Below are 18,510 nucleotides of genomic sequence, written 5' to 3' on the forward strand. Positions count from 1 at the left end.
ACTCCCTTTTATCTTTACAAAATTGATGAGGGAGTGTCCACTTTGGGTGACAGAACAAAATTCTTAATTTTGATTGGCCAGACGTAAGAAACGCACTGTAAAAGATGAAAGTTGGTCATCTCTTCCGTTACGCTACGTTTCTCTTATGTTCCGTCAGGCGCTTGCGTTCATTTATAAACACGAGTACACAAAATTCAGTGTTGATCTTTTCCACTGCGTCTCCGTTACGTCTACGTCTACGCTACGTCAAACTATAAATCCGACTTAAGTTATTAATTTAATAAAAATATATCATAGAGTCATTTCAATATTTCAGATAAATATGAGTTGTTTATTAGCCTAATTCGGGGTTATATACACATATTATACGATAGGTAAATCCAATAAACATTTTAAAGACCAGAAATGAAACAAAATAGTTGGAAATCCCACGGCATGCGGCACCAAGGAGCATATCTTCGTTTATTTCCTAATCCATGTAACACACAAAACAGATAAATATTATAATAAATAGTAGTATAAGTATAAATAAATAAACACAAAGTTTGTTTATTACTGTTCGCATAATTTATAGGCTATGTTGTTGAATTAGAATTAAGTCATTGTTTACTCTTTCTACTCATGCGCAAAAATTCCGCTACGTCGAACTATAAATTGACATAATATTTTCTTACGTTTCCAGTCCGTTTCTTACGTCTCCGTTGCGTCTACGTCTACGCTACGTCAAAATATAAATCCAACTTAATTTTTGCCACTTTGAACCAGCTGATTGGTTGCGATGTGACAGTGACAAGTGACAGTGACAGCCATTCTTGACGTGGTGGAAAGTTGAATGGTGGATAGGTGTGAAAAGTATTCATTTTCAAAAATGAATTTATTCTTGATATTATTTTCCGCTATAGTTGTATGTAATGCCCAAGGTCCAACTTTAGTGTTACTCGACAATCAAGTTATTAAGGAAACCCATTCAATATTCTTCAGATCATTACAAGGTTTGTATGGATACTGGTCTGGTATAATAGGACACCAAAAATATAATATTTAAACCCAAAAAATTGATTCGTGAATTCAATAAATAACTTTTATTTTACAGAAAGAGGCTACACTCTCACCTTTAAAATAGCTGATGATTCCTCCTTACTCTTATCAAAGTATGGAGAATACTTGTACAAGAATTTAATCATATTTGCCCCTTCAGTAGAGGAATTCGGTGGCAATTTAAATGTAGAAACAATTACTCAATTTGTTGATGATGGGGGTAATGTTCTGGTAACAGGAAGTAGCACAACTGGTGATGTCTTGAGGGAACTGGCCTCTGAGTTTGGATTTGAGGTATGTTTACATTAGTTTCTATGTATAAGGTCTATTCGCGCAGCATATCCTTATGCAGAGGGAAGACACTTTCGCATGATAAAATTGGGCATTCAATAAGGTCGAATTTTTCCCCTGAACAGCTAATGTGCAGGCGTTCTCCCTCTGGGTAATCTCTCTAGATCTTTCAGTTCAGTATTAACTGCCATATCCAGTATCTGCTACCTCTCACTATATGCCATAGATATTCAAGTTTTCTCCTTTTTATCATCTTCGTCAAATCACTTTTGTCTTGATCTATTCTGTTTAAGACTCCTAAGTTTGAAATACATTGAACCCATTATATTTTGAGCATTCCACAATATACCCACATCTCAAAGGCTTCTGATTAGTTCAGGTTAACATTCATGATCTAGGTTTTACATCCCTATAGTAATATAGAATACACATACAATTTTATGAACTTGATTCTTAGTTGTAAGTTCAGTTGAGAATTGCACATTATAGATCTTTTTCTTCTTACGGTGCCTATCTGCTCCGGATGTTGGCGATCAGCATGGCTATCCTAACTTTGCCTTCTGCTATTCTGAATAGTCTGTTTGTCGATGTATTAAACCACTTTCTTAAACCTAAATATTCTTGTTTTCCCTGGTCCTCTCTTTCCAAAAGAATGAATGAATGAACTTTATTCAAAAAAAAAATTACAGCTTTGTATACATATATAAATAAAATATTTGAATAAAGTAGTACATATACCGATAAGTGTCTACACACTTGTTTCGGTTACATAATAATATAAATAGGTATAATTTATAATCTATAAAACTATGTATAAAAATTTGAAATTAAAATAATATAGATTATTTAATTCGAGGGAAATATAAATTCAACAATATGTACAATATAAAATTTATAAAAATCAATTTAAGTTAAAAATATTAATGTCTAATAATATAATAAAACGTAACAAAAACATTTAAATCTAACAATTCAATCTACCAATGGATTATTATAATATATCAAAGTAGTTGTGTATAATTGATCTGTCTGTATTCAAAAGAAATATTTTCAATTGGTGTTTAAAACTATATAAATTAACAATGTACCTAATATAGTCCGGAATAGTATTATATAGTTTGGGAGCCATGTAGGTATACGATTTTTGTGTACTAGTTTTATTCATAAGAGGAACAATAAAATGGTCTCTTTGACGAGTATTATATTGGTGTGTTGGTAGAATGAGCTGCAACAAGCCATAACTTTGGTCATTCCTCGTAACATGGCCAAGGTATTCTAGTTTGCGCTCTTTGATGGTGTTTATAATCTCATATTCCTTGCCTATTCTATGCAGGACCTCAACATTAGTCACACAATCCATCCACGAAAGTCTTGATCTAAGTTTATAGTTTATATGCTCTATATAGGGTCAATCGGGGCTAATGCGAAACACACAAAACATTGGGGCTAATCTGAAACATGTAAATAACTTTAAAGTTTTAGTAGATGAAGATGTGGAGTATATTTCATTTTGTAGCTAGTACATTAATTAATTAAACCCCATATCAAACATAGTCAAAATCCACCTAACTGTGTATAGAAAAATATAAAAATCATAGACTTGCAATTTTAAGGAAAAAAACTTTTAATCGGAATGCCAAAACTTTTTCTCAGGCATTAAAAAATACATTTAAAAACACAATCATTTAATTACAATGCATTCTATTAGAGTGAATGAGCATTTTTAGCTATAAATGTTTGTCCTAACTCTGACCAAACCTAAAATATTATCCACCAAAGTCGAGGGGCTAATATGAAACAGTGTTTGGGGCTAATGTGAAACACTCTCCAGTATTATTTCAAAACACACTCTAAGCAAAAATATTCTACATTATAAAATTTGTATCCGCCTACCACATTTAAAAACAAAATAGTTATGTCTTTTTGTTTTTCTTTTTGTTTTATTCATGCAGCTTCTTCCTTTTTTACTCTGTGTCAAAGGTAGGCATTTTTTCAGCTGGAAGTTTTCAGTCAGCTGTATGACGGAATTTGTATATATAAGGAAGGTGACATCTTCAATATAGATTTCATGGAAATAGTTGCGGTTCTACCTTATCCAGTAACCACTTTTAAGTCCAGAAAAATTACATATGTATTCCCTGGAAGTGTCAATGCGTATGAACAATGACTGAAGTTAGCAAAGGCTTAGGCCTATACACAAATTTGTTCATATTTCAGCTATTCATTTTTCCAGTTCTGTATTGTAGCTTATGTTGCTTATTTTGAATTATAAAAACCTTCCAAATGTAAACTGTTATTGTTATTACTAATTTCCATGGAGATTAATCCTACCTAAATCCATATTTAACTATCTTATTGTTGTTGTTTTAATGTATCAGTTAATTGGCCAATATAGTTGCAAAGTGATAAAATGCAAAAAAATGTAGGTATAAAAATTAAGTTATAAGGTAGTAGGTTAGTAGGTACTGAAAGTTTACATACACAGCTAAATGCTGATATGTTTTTTGATTAATTTAATGGTTGTAATAAGGCAATTAAGTATATGTTTCACAATAGCCCCATTGCTGTTTCATAATAGCCCCTTTTCATGGGGCTAAAGTGAAACGCAGTTTTATTTTTTTTGTGCTTTTATTTTATGACAAAAAACATTTTTGAAACCACCAACTTGTAAAGGACACAAAGATACATAGGTACTAACGAATTTTTGTTTGTGTCTTGGGGCAAATAGATCATAAGTTATATTGCAAAGTTTACATTTTTGTTTCATATTAGCCCCGATTGACCCTAAGTTTTAATTTCTTTATCAGGATTTAGTAGTGTCTCGTTTATCCAAGTTCCTCAGTATTTAAAATGGTTAATTTTTGTATTCGGCTCATTGTTTACAATTGTGGATATGGCCAACATCTTATTTACTAACCACAAACAACTTTGTCTTTGATGTATTTATGCCAAGTCCGTTATTGGAGCATTCTCTAGTGACTCGATCTATAAGGAATTGAAGATCTTTGATACTCTCAGCGATGATCACTGTGTCATCTATATATCTGATTTTGTCAAAATTCTCCCCCAATTAGAACTCCACATTGTCCTTCCAAGGCCTCGTTAAATATCATTTCTCAAAAATTAGGAATAACACACAACCTTGTCTGACATTTCTTTAAATGAAAAATTTGTCTGTTTCTTTGCTGTCTATGAGAATAGAAGCTTCCCGATTCCAATATAGATGTAAAAGTCTCAGATTTATAGTACAGTTTTTCTTTAAAATCTTCTCTAGCTTTTACACACAACTTCATTTTCTTGTTTTTTGAAGTTATACTTCTTTAGGCGCGATTGAGAGTAAAATTTCATAACACTGCGCGCATGCGCACACAGACAGTATGGCGTTTAGTTGCTAAATCTTTCTAGTTATGTATAAATATATAATATATCAGTGCAAGAAAAGGTGTGAAAAAAATATATTAGTGTTTTTAGTAAATATATTTATTATAATTTTTGTATCTTTGGATTTGTCTTACTCAGGAGTAAGATGAGTATTATTAAAACATTTTATTGTATTATTATACATCACCTTGTCTGTTTGTTACCGTGAATTGTCATTAGGTACGTTTGAACCAATACAGACACAGTCGTCGTAGCGTATTTGGTATAGCATTCAGCCAGAGATCGAGAGGTCTTGAGTTCGATTCCAGTGCAATCCTATACTTTTTTTTATTTTTTTGAAAGCGGTAAGCACAAAGTTTGTTTGGTGTTTAAAAAAAATTAAAACAAACTGTTTAAAGTATATTTATTTTTAAGAAATCATATAATAGAAGTATAACTTCTTACGTGCGTACAAAGTACACACAAATTCATTTTTTTCTATCTGTTAAAACTATGTATCAATTTCAAACAATTTTATTTTCATTTTGTGGTAACTATTGTAATTTTCAGTGTAGTGTATCGAGCTCTTTATTATTATTATCATCCAAAATAGGTATCTCTGGTTGTTTTGATATCATATACAGTCTGTTCCATGAATATACAACTGCTTGGATTATAGCAACAACATATATTTTACTGTGCAACATAAGAAGTACAAAAATAAATTGCGGTAATAATTATTCCAATAAAAAGGATCAGAAGAATAAGGTCGTAAGAATATAACTTGTTATTAATTAATAATAGGAATATAACCTAACTCAGCGGTGCTCAAAGGGTTGATCGCCTAAGTTTTTAAAGTTGATTGCGATTTTGGATCAACGTACATGTGCGACTCTGCATTTTCCCAAATGAAGGTAGTGAAATCAAAGTATCGTAATCGGCTAACTGACGAACATCTCTCATTCTGCTTGCATTTGGCCCTCAGTAATTACATACCATCATAATATGAAAAACTTGTGGATCATATGCAGTGACATGCATCAACATCCAAATAAAATTAAGATGAAAAACATGACTTTAATTACAACTGTCTGTAGTTAAAACTTTTTATCAAATAGAAATGTGCAATAAAGTTTTTTAATTTCAAAATTGATTTTTTTACTAGCAGTCGATCGCTGGACGCTTGTGGTAGATCCCACACACTATAAATCTGAGCACCGCTGACCTAATTCAAAACAGTCATAATATTCATGGAATCATCATCATCATCAATGGTGCTACATCCCTATGAAAGAGCCTCAACCTTCCCAAGTCTATTAAGCCAGTCAGTCCTATCCATTGTCGGTCCAGTTAGCTGAAGCTCAGTTGATCGACAAGTTTAGTGGATTTGCGATTTGCGGTCGCTGGTTCGAGCCTCAGCTAGGTCATGAAATTTATAAAAGGCCAACGCCGTAGTATAAAACTCAATAGAGTCTACGGCTTGGTCTGGAATAAACTGGCGTCTGATCGACCTATGGAGGAGCGGTACGGGAAGGGATAAGGGCTTCCGGCTTGGTGATACTCCTCCATAGATCCCTACCGAAGGGCGTTGACGCCTAAGAACGGTGTATACATACAAGTCCTATCCATTGCCAACCATTGCCAGTTTGCTGCTCCTATTTTTCTCATCCTCATCTACACCATCCTTCCATCTGAGTTTTGGCCTACCCCTATTTCTACTTCCCACAGGTTGTGACATAAGGATTCTTCATGGAATAGGCTGTAATTATATTAGTACTTCTTCTAATACCTGCGTATCACATCCATATTTACAAATTTTTTATCAGGACAGTTTAGTCCATTTTTGATTATTTAACTCGTCCCTCTCATGTTAATTCTCTACAAGTTTTATTATTTATAGTAATGTGTGATAAATTATAGGTTGATGAAGATGGAGCATTTGTAATCGATCACCTAAACTATGATGTTACCGATGAAGGTCAGCATACCAAACTAGTCGTCTCATCTGAAAATCTCATAGATGCCCCAGTAATAGTTGGACCAAAAAGAGGAGTAGCTCCTTTATTATATCAGGGTACAGGAATTCTAGTTGACTCGGAAAATCCTCTGGTTTTGCCTTTGTTGACAGCTGATAGCACAGCTTACAGTTTTAATCCAAACCAACAGATCAAAGAGGTAAGCTATCTTTTACAAATTGTAGATACAAAAGTAAACAATTCGCTGCAACCTACGAAAAGTATAACTCCGAAAAATGCCATTAAGAGTATAACTTTCAATGAACACCGCGAGAAATATTATTTTCGATTATATGATCGTGAAAATTATAATCCCTAACAAAGTGTTAGCGAAAAAAATTATTTTTTGAGGAGTATCAGCAAAAAACATTTCTGTTTGTGCGTCCACGAAAATTATAATTACTAAAAAGTTCTCATCGAAAATAATTATTCTTCGATCAATAACAGTGAAAAAAGTTATTTCTAATTCTGTATTCATGAAGATTATAACTCCGAATAATGCGCGGTGAATAGTATGATCAAGAATGAATGACAGCGAAAAATATTTTTTCTGTTCTATACTTTTGAAGATCATAACTTCTAATACGGTGCAGTGATAAGAAAAAGTTCACAATAATTAGCTGTAAAAAGAATTATTTCTGATTATGTTTCCACGAAAATTAATATAACTAAAAATTTCTCGGCCAAAATAATTATTCTTTGATGAATGAAAGCAAAAAAAAACAATTTATATTTCTATGTTTGCGAAGATTATGAATCCTAATAATGCATGGCGAACAGAATAATCTTAAATAAGCGACGGCAAATTTTGTTTTTGTAGCTACCCTACTGTAAAATAATTTTTGTTTAATGTAAATCTTCGAGGAGTTATTTTTTCTGCAAGAACAGAAACGTAAATAATTATATTCGTCGTCATCTATTAAGAACTAGATGTTTTCTGGATAAATACTTTGGAAATTATGATCCAAGTCTGTGAAGATGCTTGGCTTTATAAAGAGAACCACCAGAGACTTAACTAACATCTCAGCTATTAAATCCCTTTATTTCTCCCTGGTTAGATCTCATTTTGATTACTGTTCCACAATTTGGTCCCCCTATTACTTTGCTCATAAACTAAAACTTGAGGCTGTCCAACACAATTTTCTGAGATATACTGCCACTAAGATGCATGTATACTATGACTATTCTGCATTAGAGCACATACTGAACTTACCTCTTCTTGAGGTACGCAGAAAACAAAGAGACTTAATACTTTTATTTAAAATTATCAATGGGCTGTGTAACTGCCCCGAGCTTCTCTCCAAAATATCTCTATTTGTCCCCAGTCGTTCGACTAGGCTGGTGCAAACCTTTTATGTTTCTTTTCATAGATTCAATTATTCTTACAACACATTTATTCCTAGAAAATAATTATTTTCGTCACAAATCTTTTTAACTTTATAATCTTCTTGGGCACGTAAATAACAATAATTTTTTTCGCCGATATCTGTAGAGAAATAATTGTTTTCCCCACAACCTTTTGAAAATTATAGTATTCGCCGGTACATTAACAAAATTATTTTTTTTTGTGTTCACTTATTGAAAAATGATTTATTTGCTGTAAATCTTCCAGGAATTATTTTTTTCGCGAGAACAGAAAGGGGAATAATTGTTTTTGTCGGCATCTATTAAGAACTAAATCTTTTCGTCATAAATATTTTGGAAGTTATAATCTTCGCGGACACGCATATAAAAAAATTGTATCCTACACTTATTGAGGAGTTATTATTTTCACTGAAAATGTATTACTAATCACATTAATCATAGATACCAGCGAATTATTCTATTTTGCTTTGAAGCTGTTACCAGTTTTGGTAACAGGTTCTGATCGGAAATTTAAAATCACCTAATAAAGAAATTTTTGATCGAATCATGATTTACAATGTATACATTTTGTAAATCATGATTTGGGTTTCAAAACAGTCAAGTGTCTTGGTTTGTTTATTTCTAGTACATCTTTATTGTGATTTATTACCAAGGAGAAACAATAAGAGCATGTTTTGGACAATGATAAGACTTCAAACTTCTTTATTCAGATGTTTGTGATCAATATAATCATTAATATACTCGTAATTAACTTTTTTTAGTATCCTCATGCGGTAGGCAGAGATGCAGTTCTTATTGCTGGTCTACAAGCAAGAAACAATGCCAGAGTAGTGTTCTGCGGTTCTCTGGCTTTCTTTTCTGATGAATTTTTCACCTCTTCTCCTAGTAAGGCTCAGGTAAGTTCAGTGAATTAAACAACATAAATGAGGTACATTATTATCAGGGTTTTATGGCTCTTTCCTGAATTTTTTCCCCTTCAGGTTTTGTTTGTGACTGCGACAAACATAATCAAAGGCTATGTAGGTGGGGACATTGACATGAACTCTTATCATACTCTTACCACCATAAAATATATTGTCTTCCTTATATGTTCTTACCTTCATATTATTATTTTACTGGCAAAAGATTCTTGTTATGACAAATGTTCTTGAAGTCAATGTAAGTGAAGTTCGAATCAACATAGGATGCTCATCTTTTAACTCACTATATAATTTTTTTTTCAATAAAACAAGAAGAACTAAAAATTACAATCTGCCATTGTTAAGTCATTTCCAAAACTTCTTAATGCATGCATATATTATTGCATACTTACATAATAATATGAAGGGTACAGGGGAAGAATGTCAATAGTCCATAATTTGGATTTTTTTCGAGCAAGTTGAAAGTTAAGATTTAATAACTTATTATAAAGTCAAATTTAAAGAATAATAATAAAATAATAATTACTTAAACTTTATATCAAATTATGTTGACTTTACAATAAGTTCGACACCCCCATCGAACAAGGTTGTAACTCATTTTTAGCGATTTTACAGGGGAGGCAAAAAACGAAAATATGAATTTTTAAAAATTTGTAGCGAAATGATTGGACTCTTTTACACTAATGTGATATGATGATATTTATAACATAATAAAGGATTACTGTGAGACGTATGTTTTGTAATTTTATTAACTATTGAAAATCTTGAGTTTGAGTGAGATACAACCTTGTGCTTAAACATGAGTATTCGTAGAAAAAGGTTGTAACTCGCCTAACAATCATTTTACACTCTCCGTGTTAATTATTTTTCTCGTTTAACTATTAAAAGGTTGTATGTTTTGAGTTATTTGCAATAGAGTTACAAGAAAATTAGTTTTTATGGAATATTTAAACAAAATATCAACTCACAGTTTACACAATTTTAATTGGAAATTATAAATTTTACAATAACAATAATATTCTATCACTATTAAAAAACATGGAATAAAATATCTCAAATTTTTCGCATTTTTATTGCGTATCTGTAAATATTTAATTTTAAACCATTTTACTTTATGCCTTCACTCTATTACTATTAATATTTACTTCAAAATTAACATGTGTGTCCTTAAATAGGTTAAAATTTAGAATTTGCTTCTGATTTATTTCAGTTACGGATTTAGGCTTGCCTGAGGCTTTGGCATATCCTATCATGGTTATCCATTGGCAGGGCCCCCGTAAGGGTTACTGGCGCCTGTGTGCAAAAAAGGATTTTGGTGCCCCTTAAGGCTTTTTGGATCATTTTTCTATTTATTTTTTTGAAGATCTTGGAATAAAGCAAAAAACTGAACTTTAGAACTCATATTTATAGTCCAATCATTTATGGTAAAATATTACAAAACCTCCGAATTTTAAAGAACCGCTTGGATTGACATGAAATTTGGCATACACACAGCTAACATATCAAATAAAAAAGTGATATTGTGCCGATGTGTGCTTCTGCCCTGGATGTGAGTTTCACCCCTTCTCAGGGGCAAAAAAAAATCATACGTTCAAAAAAGGAATTGGATAAAATGACTAATTCCAGGCAACGTTAGTTCTATAGAGTTTTTTCAGTAAGTCAATACTTTTTGAGTTATTTGCGAGCAAATATATTCATTTTTCAACAAGGTAAAACATTTTTCGAAAATAACTCTAAAATTAAGTATTTTATCGAAAAAAATATTCTTAGCAAAAATATAGCTTATATGAAAAAGTAAAAGTGTTTAAAAGAAGCTTTATTTTTTTTTGTTTTTTAAGTTTTTAACATCAAAAATAAGTAAGTTACGCTCAAAATAATGATGGTCCCTTTTTTTAAGTAAAAAAAATCGTGAAAATCACCCCCAATTGGCATCCCAAATGAAATAAATCGTTACCGCTTCATCACAAGTTATTTTACTTATGTATTGTTTATGTTTATACGATCTGAAGTTTTATCGGTTCAAAGTGCTTATTTTTGAAAAAGCTGTAGTTAAAAGGGCTTAAACGAGTCAATAATCACGAGTGTGTACAAATTTTGAACAACCATAATCTTAACTAATTCTTGTCTTATAGGAAAACAAAAAATCCAAAATATTCCGAAAAGAAAAACCTACATTTTTATACTGCTTGAGATTTTTGGTATCACTAATAATTTTTAAGCTTTGTATTTTGAAAAAAAAAAGGAATTTTTTTCAAGATAAAAAAATATTTTAAAACCAAATCTTTTAAAAAATGAGCACTTTGAACCGATGAAACTTCAGATTATACAGGGTGTCCCAGACTAATTTAGCCACGCTATATCTCTTAAACCAATAAAGGTTTTGGAATGGGACAAAAAGTGATATATTCTACTTGTAATACACTTTAATATGGCGTACAAAAAAATCATCCCCTAAATATTCATCCCTTAGTTACAACCCCTAACTTTAATTTTTTTAATAGCACCCTGTATATTTTTTTTATATTTTTGGATGTGGTCTTTTATCGTCTATTCAACACATTTTTTGAAAATAAAATCGGTTCGTAAATAACCAAGAAACTAACAGTTTATTTTTGTGTGTCCCAGACCAATTTATCCAGGCTATATTTCTTAAACGAATAGAGATTTTCGAATGGGACAAAAACTTATCTATTCCATTTGTAATACACTTTCATATCGCGTAGAAAAAATTCATCCCTAACTTACAGGGTGCTATTTAAAAAAAAATAAAGTTAGGGGTTGTAACTAAGGGATGAATATTTAGGGGATAATTTTTTTCTACGCCATATTAATGTGCATTACAAATGTAACAGATCAGTTTTTGTCCCATTCGAAAATCCCTATTCGTTCAAGAAGTATAGCCTGATAAATTAGTCTGGGACACATAATTAACAAAACTAAACTGATATTTTCTTCGTTATTTACGAACCGATGTTATTTTCAAAAAATGTGTTGAATAGACGATAGAAGACCACATCCAAAACTATAAAAAATATACAGGGTGCTATTAAAATAATTAAAGTTGGGGGTTATAACTAAGGGATGACTATTTAGGGGATGATTTTTTTTACGCCATATTAAAGTGTATTACAAGTAGAATAGAACACTTTTTGTCCCATTCGAAAATCTCTATTCGTTTAAGAGATATAGCGCGACTAAATTAGTCTGGGACACCCTGTATAGGTAAACAATACATCTTTTTACTTAAGCCGTCCTCTTGTACTTTACGGTGTCGAGGATAAACAATACATATATAAACTAAATGGTAAAGTGGTAACGATTCATTTAATTTGTGATACTAATTAGGGGGTGATTTTTCGATTTATTTTGCCAAAAAAAAAAGAGACCAACTTTATTTTGAGCGTAACTTACTTTTGGTGCTAAAAACTTTTTGAAAAAACAAAAATAAAGCTTTTTTAAACACTTTAAAGAAGTTGTGATGAGTTTTTCCCGGAAAGTGCTTCATTTTTTTATTATTTCACGTTAAAATATTACAATTTGGAATTTGACGAATAAAAACCTTCTTTTCATTAGCTACAACTCTACTTCTACTGGATTTACTGATTTCATAATTATATCAACTTACTTTTTAAGTCATTTGCGAAAAACCATCTAAAAACGGGGTTTTTGGTTCGTGAACATTCGAGTTCCTGAACCATTTCTCTATCGGCTGCTGCGCGAAATAATTTTTCTACTGTGGTTCCACACCATTGTCTAATATTTCGCAACCATGAAAGTTCATTTCGACGAATTCATTCCTTCCACTTTTCCTTGTATTATAAGGCGAAGTAGATGGTATTTAGGCCCTCTAATTATATGGCCGAAGTATTCTGTTTTTCTCCTATTTATACCTAATCCTATTTAATTTATCAACTTTTATTTTAAAATTCATTTTTGTTTTTTTTTGTTTGTTTTTTTGCAATTTTTGATCCTGGGTTTTGGAGCCCCTAAAGGATGGCGCCCGTGTGCATTGCATACTTTGCACATATGGTAACGGGGGCCCTGTTCATTGGTGTGGAGCATATACGACTTCATGTTTTTCCGTTTTTCTATAAGGACATGCATTGAATCACCCCCGTTTTGTGAATGTGCTATTTCAAAAAATACATGTGTAATGTTAATATTAAACTTTTTCACTGCATAGAAGTACGTAGCAAACACTATTCTATACTTATATTGTCCACCGCAACTATAAAAAGGGAAAAAAAGTCCGTAAATCCTTTTTTACTTTTATTTCGATAAATTGACTTGTGAGTTGCACCATATTTTTGAACACTTCATAAATTAAACATACGTGCAACAGAGTTGTAACTCATTTAAAATCCTTGTTAATCGTCAAGTATAAAGAAAGTATATACTTAACATAGGGAGTATCTAGTGTTGCTGCCTTTTTCACGCTAAAATGGCACACGTAAGTTAAAATACAACTTTTTTCAATGGAGTATTAGCCAAACTATTGAAAATTAAACTATATTGGCGTGTGCGCAATTTTTTGCCGAATTCGCCTGTGTTGAAATCTGAAAAAAGGTCTAACTTGAGTTACAACCTTGTTCGATGGGGGTGTCGAGTTAATAAATCGTTAATTTTCAGTGTTCTCAAGATAAATCCAAATGGATATTGCCGTTATTCCCCTGTACCCTTCATATATATTTAGAGTAAGCCTACAATATATGATTTGTTCTTTTAGGTGCAAGAATCATCTCCCAAATCTGGTAATGAAGATGTAGCAACTGCAGTAAGTCAGTGGGTATTTAAAGAACACGGCCAGCTAAGAGTGAGATCCGTCAAACACCACAAAGCCGGTCAAAAGGAAGCTCCTCAAGACTATACTATCATGGACAACGTTGTAAGTATTTTTTACATCAATTTTTTTACCCCCACCTCAAAGTTACTTTGGTGCATTCCGCCAGCTTCTTGAGGGATTGTTTACCTTGCCAAACCAACTTTGACTCACAAGTAAATGGCTGTACAGCCTTGAAGGCGCCTTGGCTGTCTGATAAAACAAAAACTTTTGCCCTACGAGTGTCTCGGGTGAGACATTCTTGGGCACTAATGTCTGTAACATGTATTTCTGCCTGACAGATAGTTGGGGTGTTTCTAAGAGATTTGGGCCCAGTAACTCCCTTTCCTGCCTTTCTTAGATCTTAGATCCTTATACCATATATGAGTGAATCTTCTACCAGTTTCGGTTCGACTTCTTCACTCATTTGGTGGTTTTTTATGAGCACTTCTAAGGATGTTTCGAAATCGAAATTTGATTGGCATGGCATCAAAATTTTTAGGTGACCAACTAGATCTCCAGGTTTTATTATTTGTGACTGTGGTAGTTTTAAGGTGGTGTGTACAGGATTTATATTAGCATTCAGAAAATAAGAGTAATCCATATCGATTTAATTTTTAAAAGTCTCAAACAAATATTATTTACATGCATTGTTTTGATTTTGTAAATTAGGTGACATTGCTTCTGCAATGTAGGCCACTCGCTTTGAAAAACAACGGAGTCGGCAATAATGTTACTATTAGTATTTAATGGTCACATTCAAGTATGCACTCATAACAAAACAATTACGATTTGTAAAGGGACAAGTAAAGGGAGAGATCATTCATTATTCATCATTCATTATTTAGACATCAATGTAGTCAGAATATAGACTTTGTCCACCAACTCGTTACTAGCGTATATAGTGATTAAATAAACATAGTGTGAGTATTTAGTGTATTCTTGATAGCCAACCCCTAGCAGGGGGACGTTCATCCCCTTACAAAAACCTATTTTATTATAGGTGGTCTCCTTATGCAGAAATACTTTCTAAGAAATAATAAAGATATAAACCCTTGAATGCTTATTAAATCCTTTATTTTGTAGGTTTACACCATCGAAATCGACATTCTCGAAAAAGGACAATGGAAACCGTTCACCGCTAACGACATCCAACTCGAATTCGTCCGCATCGACCCTTTCGTCCGCACCACTCTCGAAAGAAAACCCTCCGGCCAATACGAAGCCAGATTTAGGATTCCGGACGTATATGGCGTGTATCAGTTCAAAGTCGATTACGATAGGGTTGGATACACTCGCTTGTTTAGTACCACTCAAGTGTCCGTTCGTCCTCTGCAGCACACTCAGTACGAGAGGTTCATCACCAGCGCTTATCCTTACTACACTGGCGCGTTTTCGATGATGGTGGGAGTTTTTGTTTTCTCGTTTGTGTTCTTGCATTTAAAAGACGATGAGAAGAAGTCGAAGAGTGAGTGAAACTCTTTAATATTTTGTTTTTTACAAGACTTAATTATTTAGTAAATATTATGATACGATTTGTTGTTTTCTTTGTGTATTAATCCTTTCGCCATTGAATTCATTCTAAAATGCCGGATTCAGACACGTGTAATGTGTAATGTAAGATTACGTGTAATGTAACATAAATTCTGCGTTTGAACGGCACTACGAGCATTACATGTAACATTCGCGCTGGAGCTCGCTAGGATCCATCAGCTGTCGGTTTTTTGCGTGAACACAAAGGTGCTCATAGTACTCGTTTGGAGTTCTATAATCTTTATGCTTCTATAATCGCTTCACAAACTTCTGGTACAATGCGAGATATGATACTGTTTTGAAATTCTGAAAGGGTATTGAAGGCTAGTGTTTGAATCTCCTGTTGCCAAAAATCTTAATGTTCATGCGAGTCTATCTTTTTAAATGTCCTACAAAACAAACATCACGTTAAAAGCTATTTGTTTTTAAATAATTGAGGTGACACCGATTACTTAACACAAGTGCACCCGTTTTCAATAACGCTTCGTCAGCGGTTCAATATTATTCTTAATTTTCGGTCAAGCTGAAGTCAGCATTAAAAACATCAACAATTTCCGAGTTTATTTATAGTGACATCAAAGCATTGTGGATCATTCTATTTCATTAGTTTATCAATTATCATTCGTGATTCAGATACATAATTAGACAGCTAGACTTCAAACGCACCAACTAGTTACTGTGGTATTTAGAGTTGGTAAATAAATAAGTATTCAGTAAAAGTGTTTACTTCACCAACCCCTATCATAGGGGGTAACTACCCCAATTAACCTAGGATGTTCCTGAGAGTGGAGTACCACCATACTTGTCTTGATGTTTTAAGTGCAATCTTTTTAATGAATATTCAAAATCAGTAGGCGACATCCGGGTAAAGTGTTTATATTGGCCACTTATTTGCTGAGATTTTAGTTCCACAAGTAAAGTATATCTTTTCTGATACCAATCAATTTTCCACCATCGACGCATCGAACGTTTTTTCCGGTCCTCAGTTAGTGAATACATATAAATAAAAGCAGCACCTGCTATCACGACCTCCCTATTCGGCATGTTCGTAGCAACTGAGTGGAAACCAAGATTCGTGTGGACGTTCGTGTAACGCCCATACTGTTGATGCTAAATTACACGTGTCTGGACCCGGCTTAAACATGTTAGGCAAAGCTAGATTTAGGATTCCAGACGTGTATGGCATGCATCAGTTCAAAGTTGACTACGATAGGGTTGGATACACTCGCTTATTTAGTACCACTCAGGTGTCCGTCCGTCCTCTGCAGCACACTCAGTACGAGAGGTTCATCACGAGCGCTTATCCGTACTACACTGGTGCGTTTTCTATGATGGTGGGAGTTTTTGTTTTCTCATTTGTGTTCTTGCATTTAAAGGACGATGAGAAGAAGTCGAAGAGTGAGTGAAGCTGTTTAATATTTTGTTTTTTACAAGACTTAATTATTTAATAGATATTATGATATGATTTGTTGTTTTCATTGTGCTATAACCCCTTTTTCCACTAATGACACCGATTTCGCAATATGTTAGGGACTGAAACTATTCGCTTTTATGATTAACACGTTGACGGACAGTGCGTCAAATTTAGAAGCAAGTGTTGTCTCACTATATGTATTTTGCAAAGTAGAATAGGGGAAATGCAACGTCTATACACGTTTTGTCACATTACATCAATGGAAATTGGACGTCTATAGACGTTCTGTCCGTCAACATGTTAATAATGGATTTAGACACATTATGTATAATATGTAATAAGTCATAACATTCTCCATTCTAGGGAGGTGGGAACTTTTGGCCACAACAGTAGCTTTGGCTGGGATTATAATGTCCCGTTAGTAATAAAAGAAGTATTCAACATAAATTCATATTAAAAGATAAGGTATAATTACAAAAAAGAATGTGTGTGTGTACTTTGTACTATTCCTATTGTATGATTTCAACGAAATAAATATACTTTCGAACAGTTTATTTAAAGATTAAACTAATTTTTACTTAGTACTTTCCAAAAATTTTTATTAAAACAATACAAAAAATTAAAAAAAAAATAGAAAACACCCGGATTTGAAACGGGGAGCTCTTGATCTTAATTCGAACGCTCTACCACTGAGCTATAAATACTCCTTTTGTTTGTGCGGGTGCGGACTACAAGATTTCTCAGACATAGTGTCAAATAGACCAAGTGAAGTATAAAAATACTTTAAATATTACTTATTATCTTATTCCCAAGGTAGACAAATCTAAAGATACAAAAATTATAATAAATATATTTTTCTACAACCGTGTTAAAAATGCAATTTTAAAGCACTAGTGCTTTAAAAAAATTTTTAAGGCACTGCAGTTCGTATTGACCGTATAGCAATTTTGATGTAATGTCAAAAAAATATAAAAATGGAATGTCAGTCAAGTTCAAGTAAAAGTTTTTGTAGATATTGTCCTGTAATTACGGTTGTAGAAAAAATATTGTATGATATGCGTGTTAAAAAGTACACTTTTAAGGCACTCACGTGAATTGCAGAACTCGCTATCGCTCATTCTGCAAACTTTCACATGCGTGCCTTAAACGTGTATTAACACATATCATAAATAACTATTATTAAAAACACTAATACATATATTCTTTCCACACCTTTTTTGGACTAATACATACATAACTTTAAACATTTAGCAACGAACTCCATACTGTATGTGTGCGCATGCGCGCAGAATAATAAAAATTCACTCCCAATAGCGCCTAAAGAAGTATAACTTCAATAATTGCATTTTGGAATTGAATGTTAAAAACACTTTTTGCATACAGGTATATTACATCCAACACAAAGTTTTTATACAACTCTTTTTCTTTTGGGAACAATAATTATTGGACATCTTTTGTTGTAAGGACTTCAGGTCAATTCAAAGTACATTTTTCACCTGTTCTTTCAATATGTGATATAATACATGAAGTGGCAGCTTGATAAAAATAGGACTAGAAATGCCAGTACTTAAATGAATCGGATTCATTTCTAAATAGTTTCTGATCAATAAAGTGGAGTGTATTCTTTCTTCTTGTATGTACCAACGCATGGAAACTCAAAATTATTCCAAGATATCCTCTCACCATGTGCCCCATCTAGTGGAATGATTTCTTTCCTATTCTTCTGGCTTGTTCTACTCTGCTCTTTATTTCAGT

At 32.8% G+C, this 18,510-nt stretch overlaps 1 protein-coding gene across 2 annotated transcripts; it reads left to right on the forward strand.

Annotated features, from left to right (window-relative positions):
- Positions 1–698: 698 nt before the first annotated feature.
- Positions 699–16,806, forward strand: LOC114335270 (dolichyl-diphosphooligosaccharide--protein glycosyltransferase 48 kDa subunit). 2 transcript variants are annotated; one of them, XM_050652258.1, is made up of 7 exons: positions 699–992; positions 1,094–1,332; positions 6,610–6,864; positions 8,831–8,965; positions 13,716–13,874; positions 14,895–15,125; positions 16,589–16,806. In XM_050652258.1, the coding sequence occupies exons 1-7, from the start codon at positions 833–835 to the stop codon at positions 16,745–16,747; spliced, it is 1,338 nt and encodes a 445-aa protein (XP_050508215.1). In that variant the 5' UTR covers positions 699–832; the 3' UTR covers positions 16,748–16,806. The 2 variants fall into 2 exon arrangements, with proteins under 2 accessions (XP_050508215.1, XP_028141321.1); XM_028285520.2 differs by lacking the exon at positions 16,589–16,806 and having other exon boundaries at positions 14,895–15,343.
- Positions 16,807–18,510: the final 1,704 nt, after the last annotated feature.

The sequence above is a fragment of the Diabrotica virgifera genome, chromosome 5 (assembly GCF_917563875.1).
Source record: "Diabrotica virgifera virgifera chromosome 5, PGI_DIABVI_V3a".
Taxonomy (NCBI): Eukaryota; Metazoa; Arthropoda; class Insecta; order Coleoptera; family Chrysomelidae; genus Diabrotica; species Diabrotica virgifera.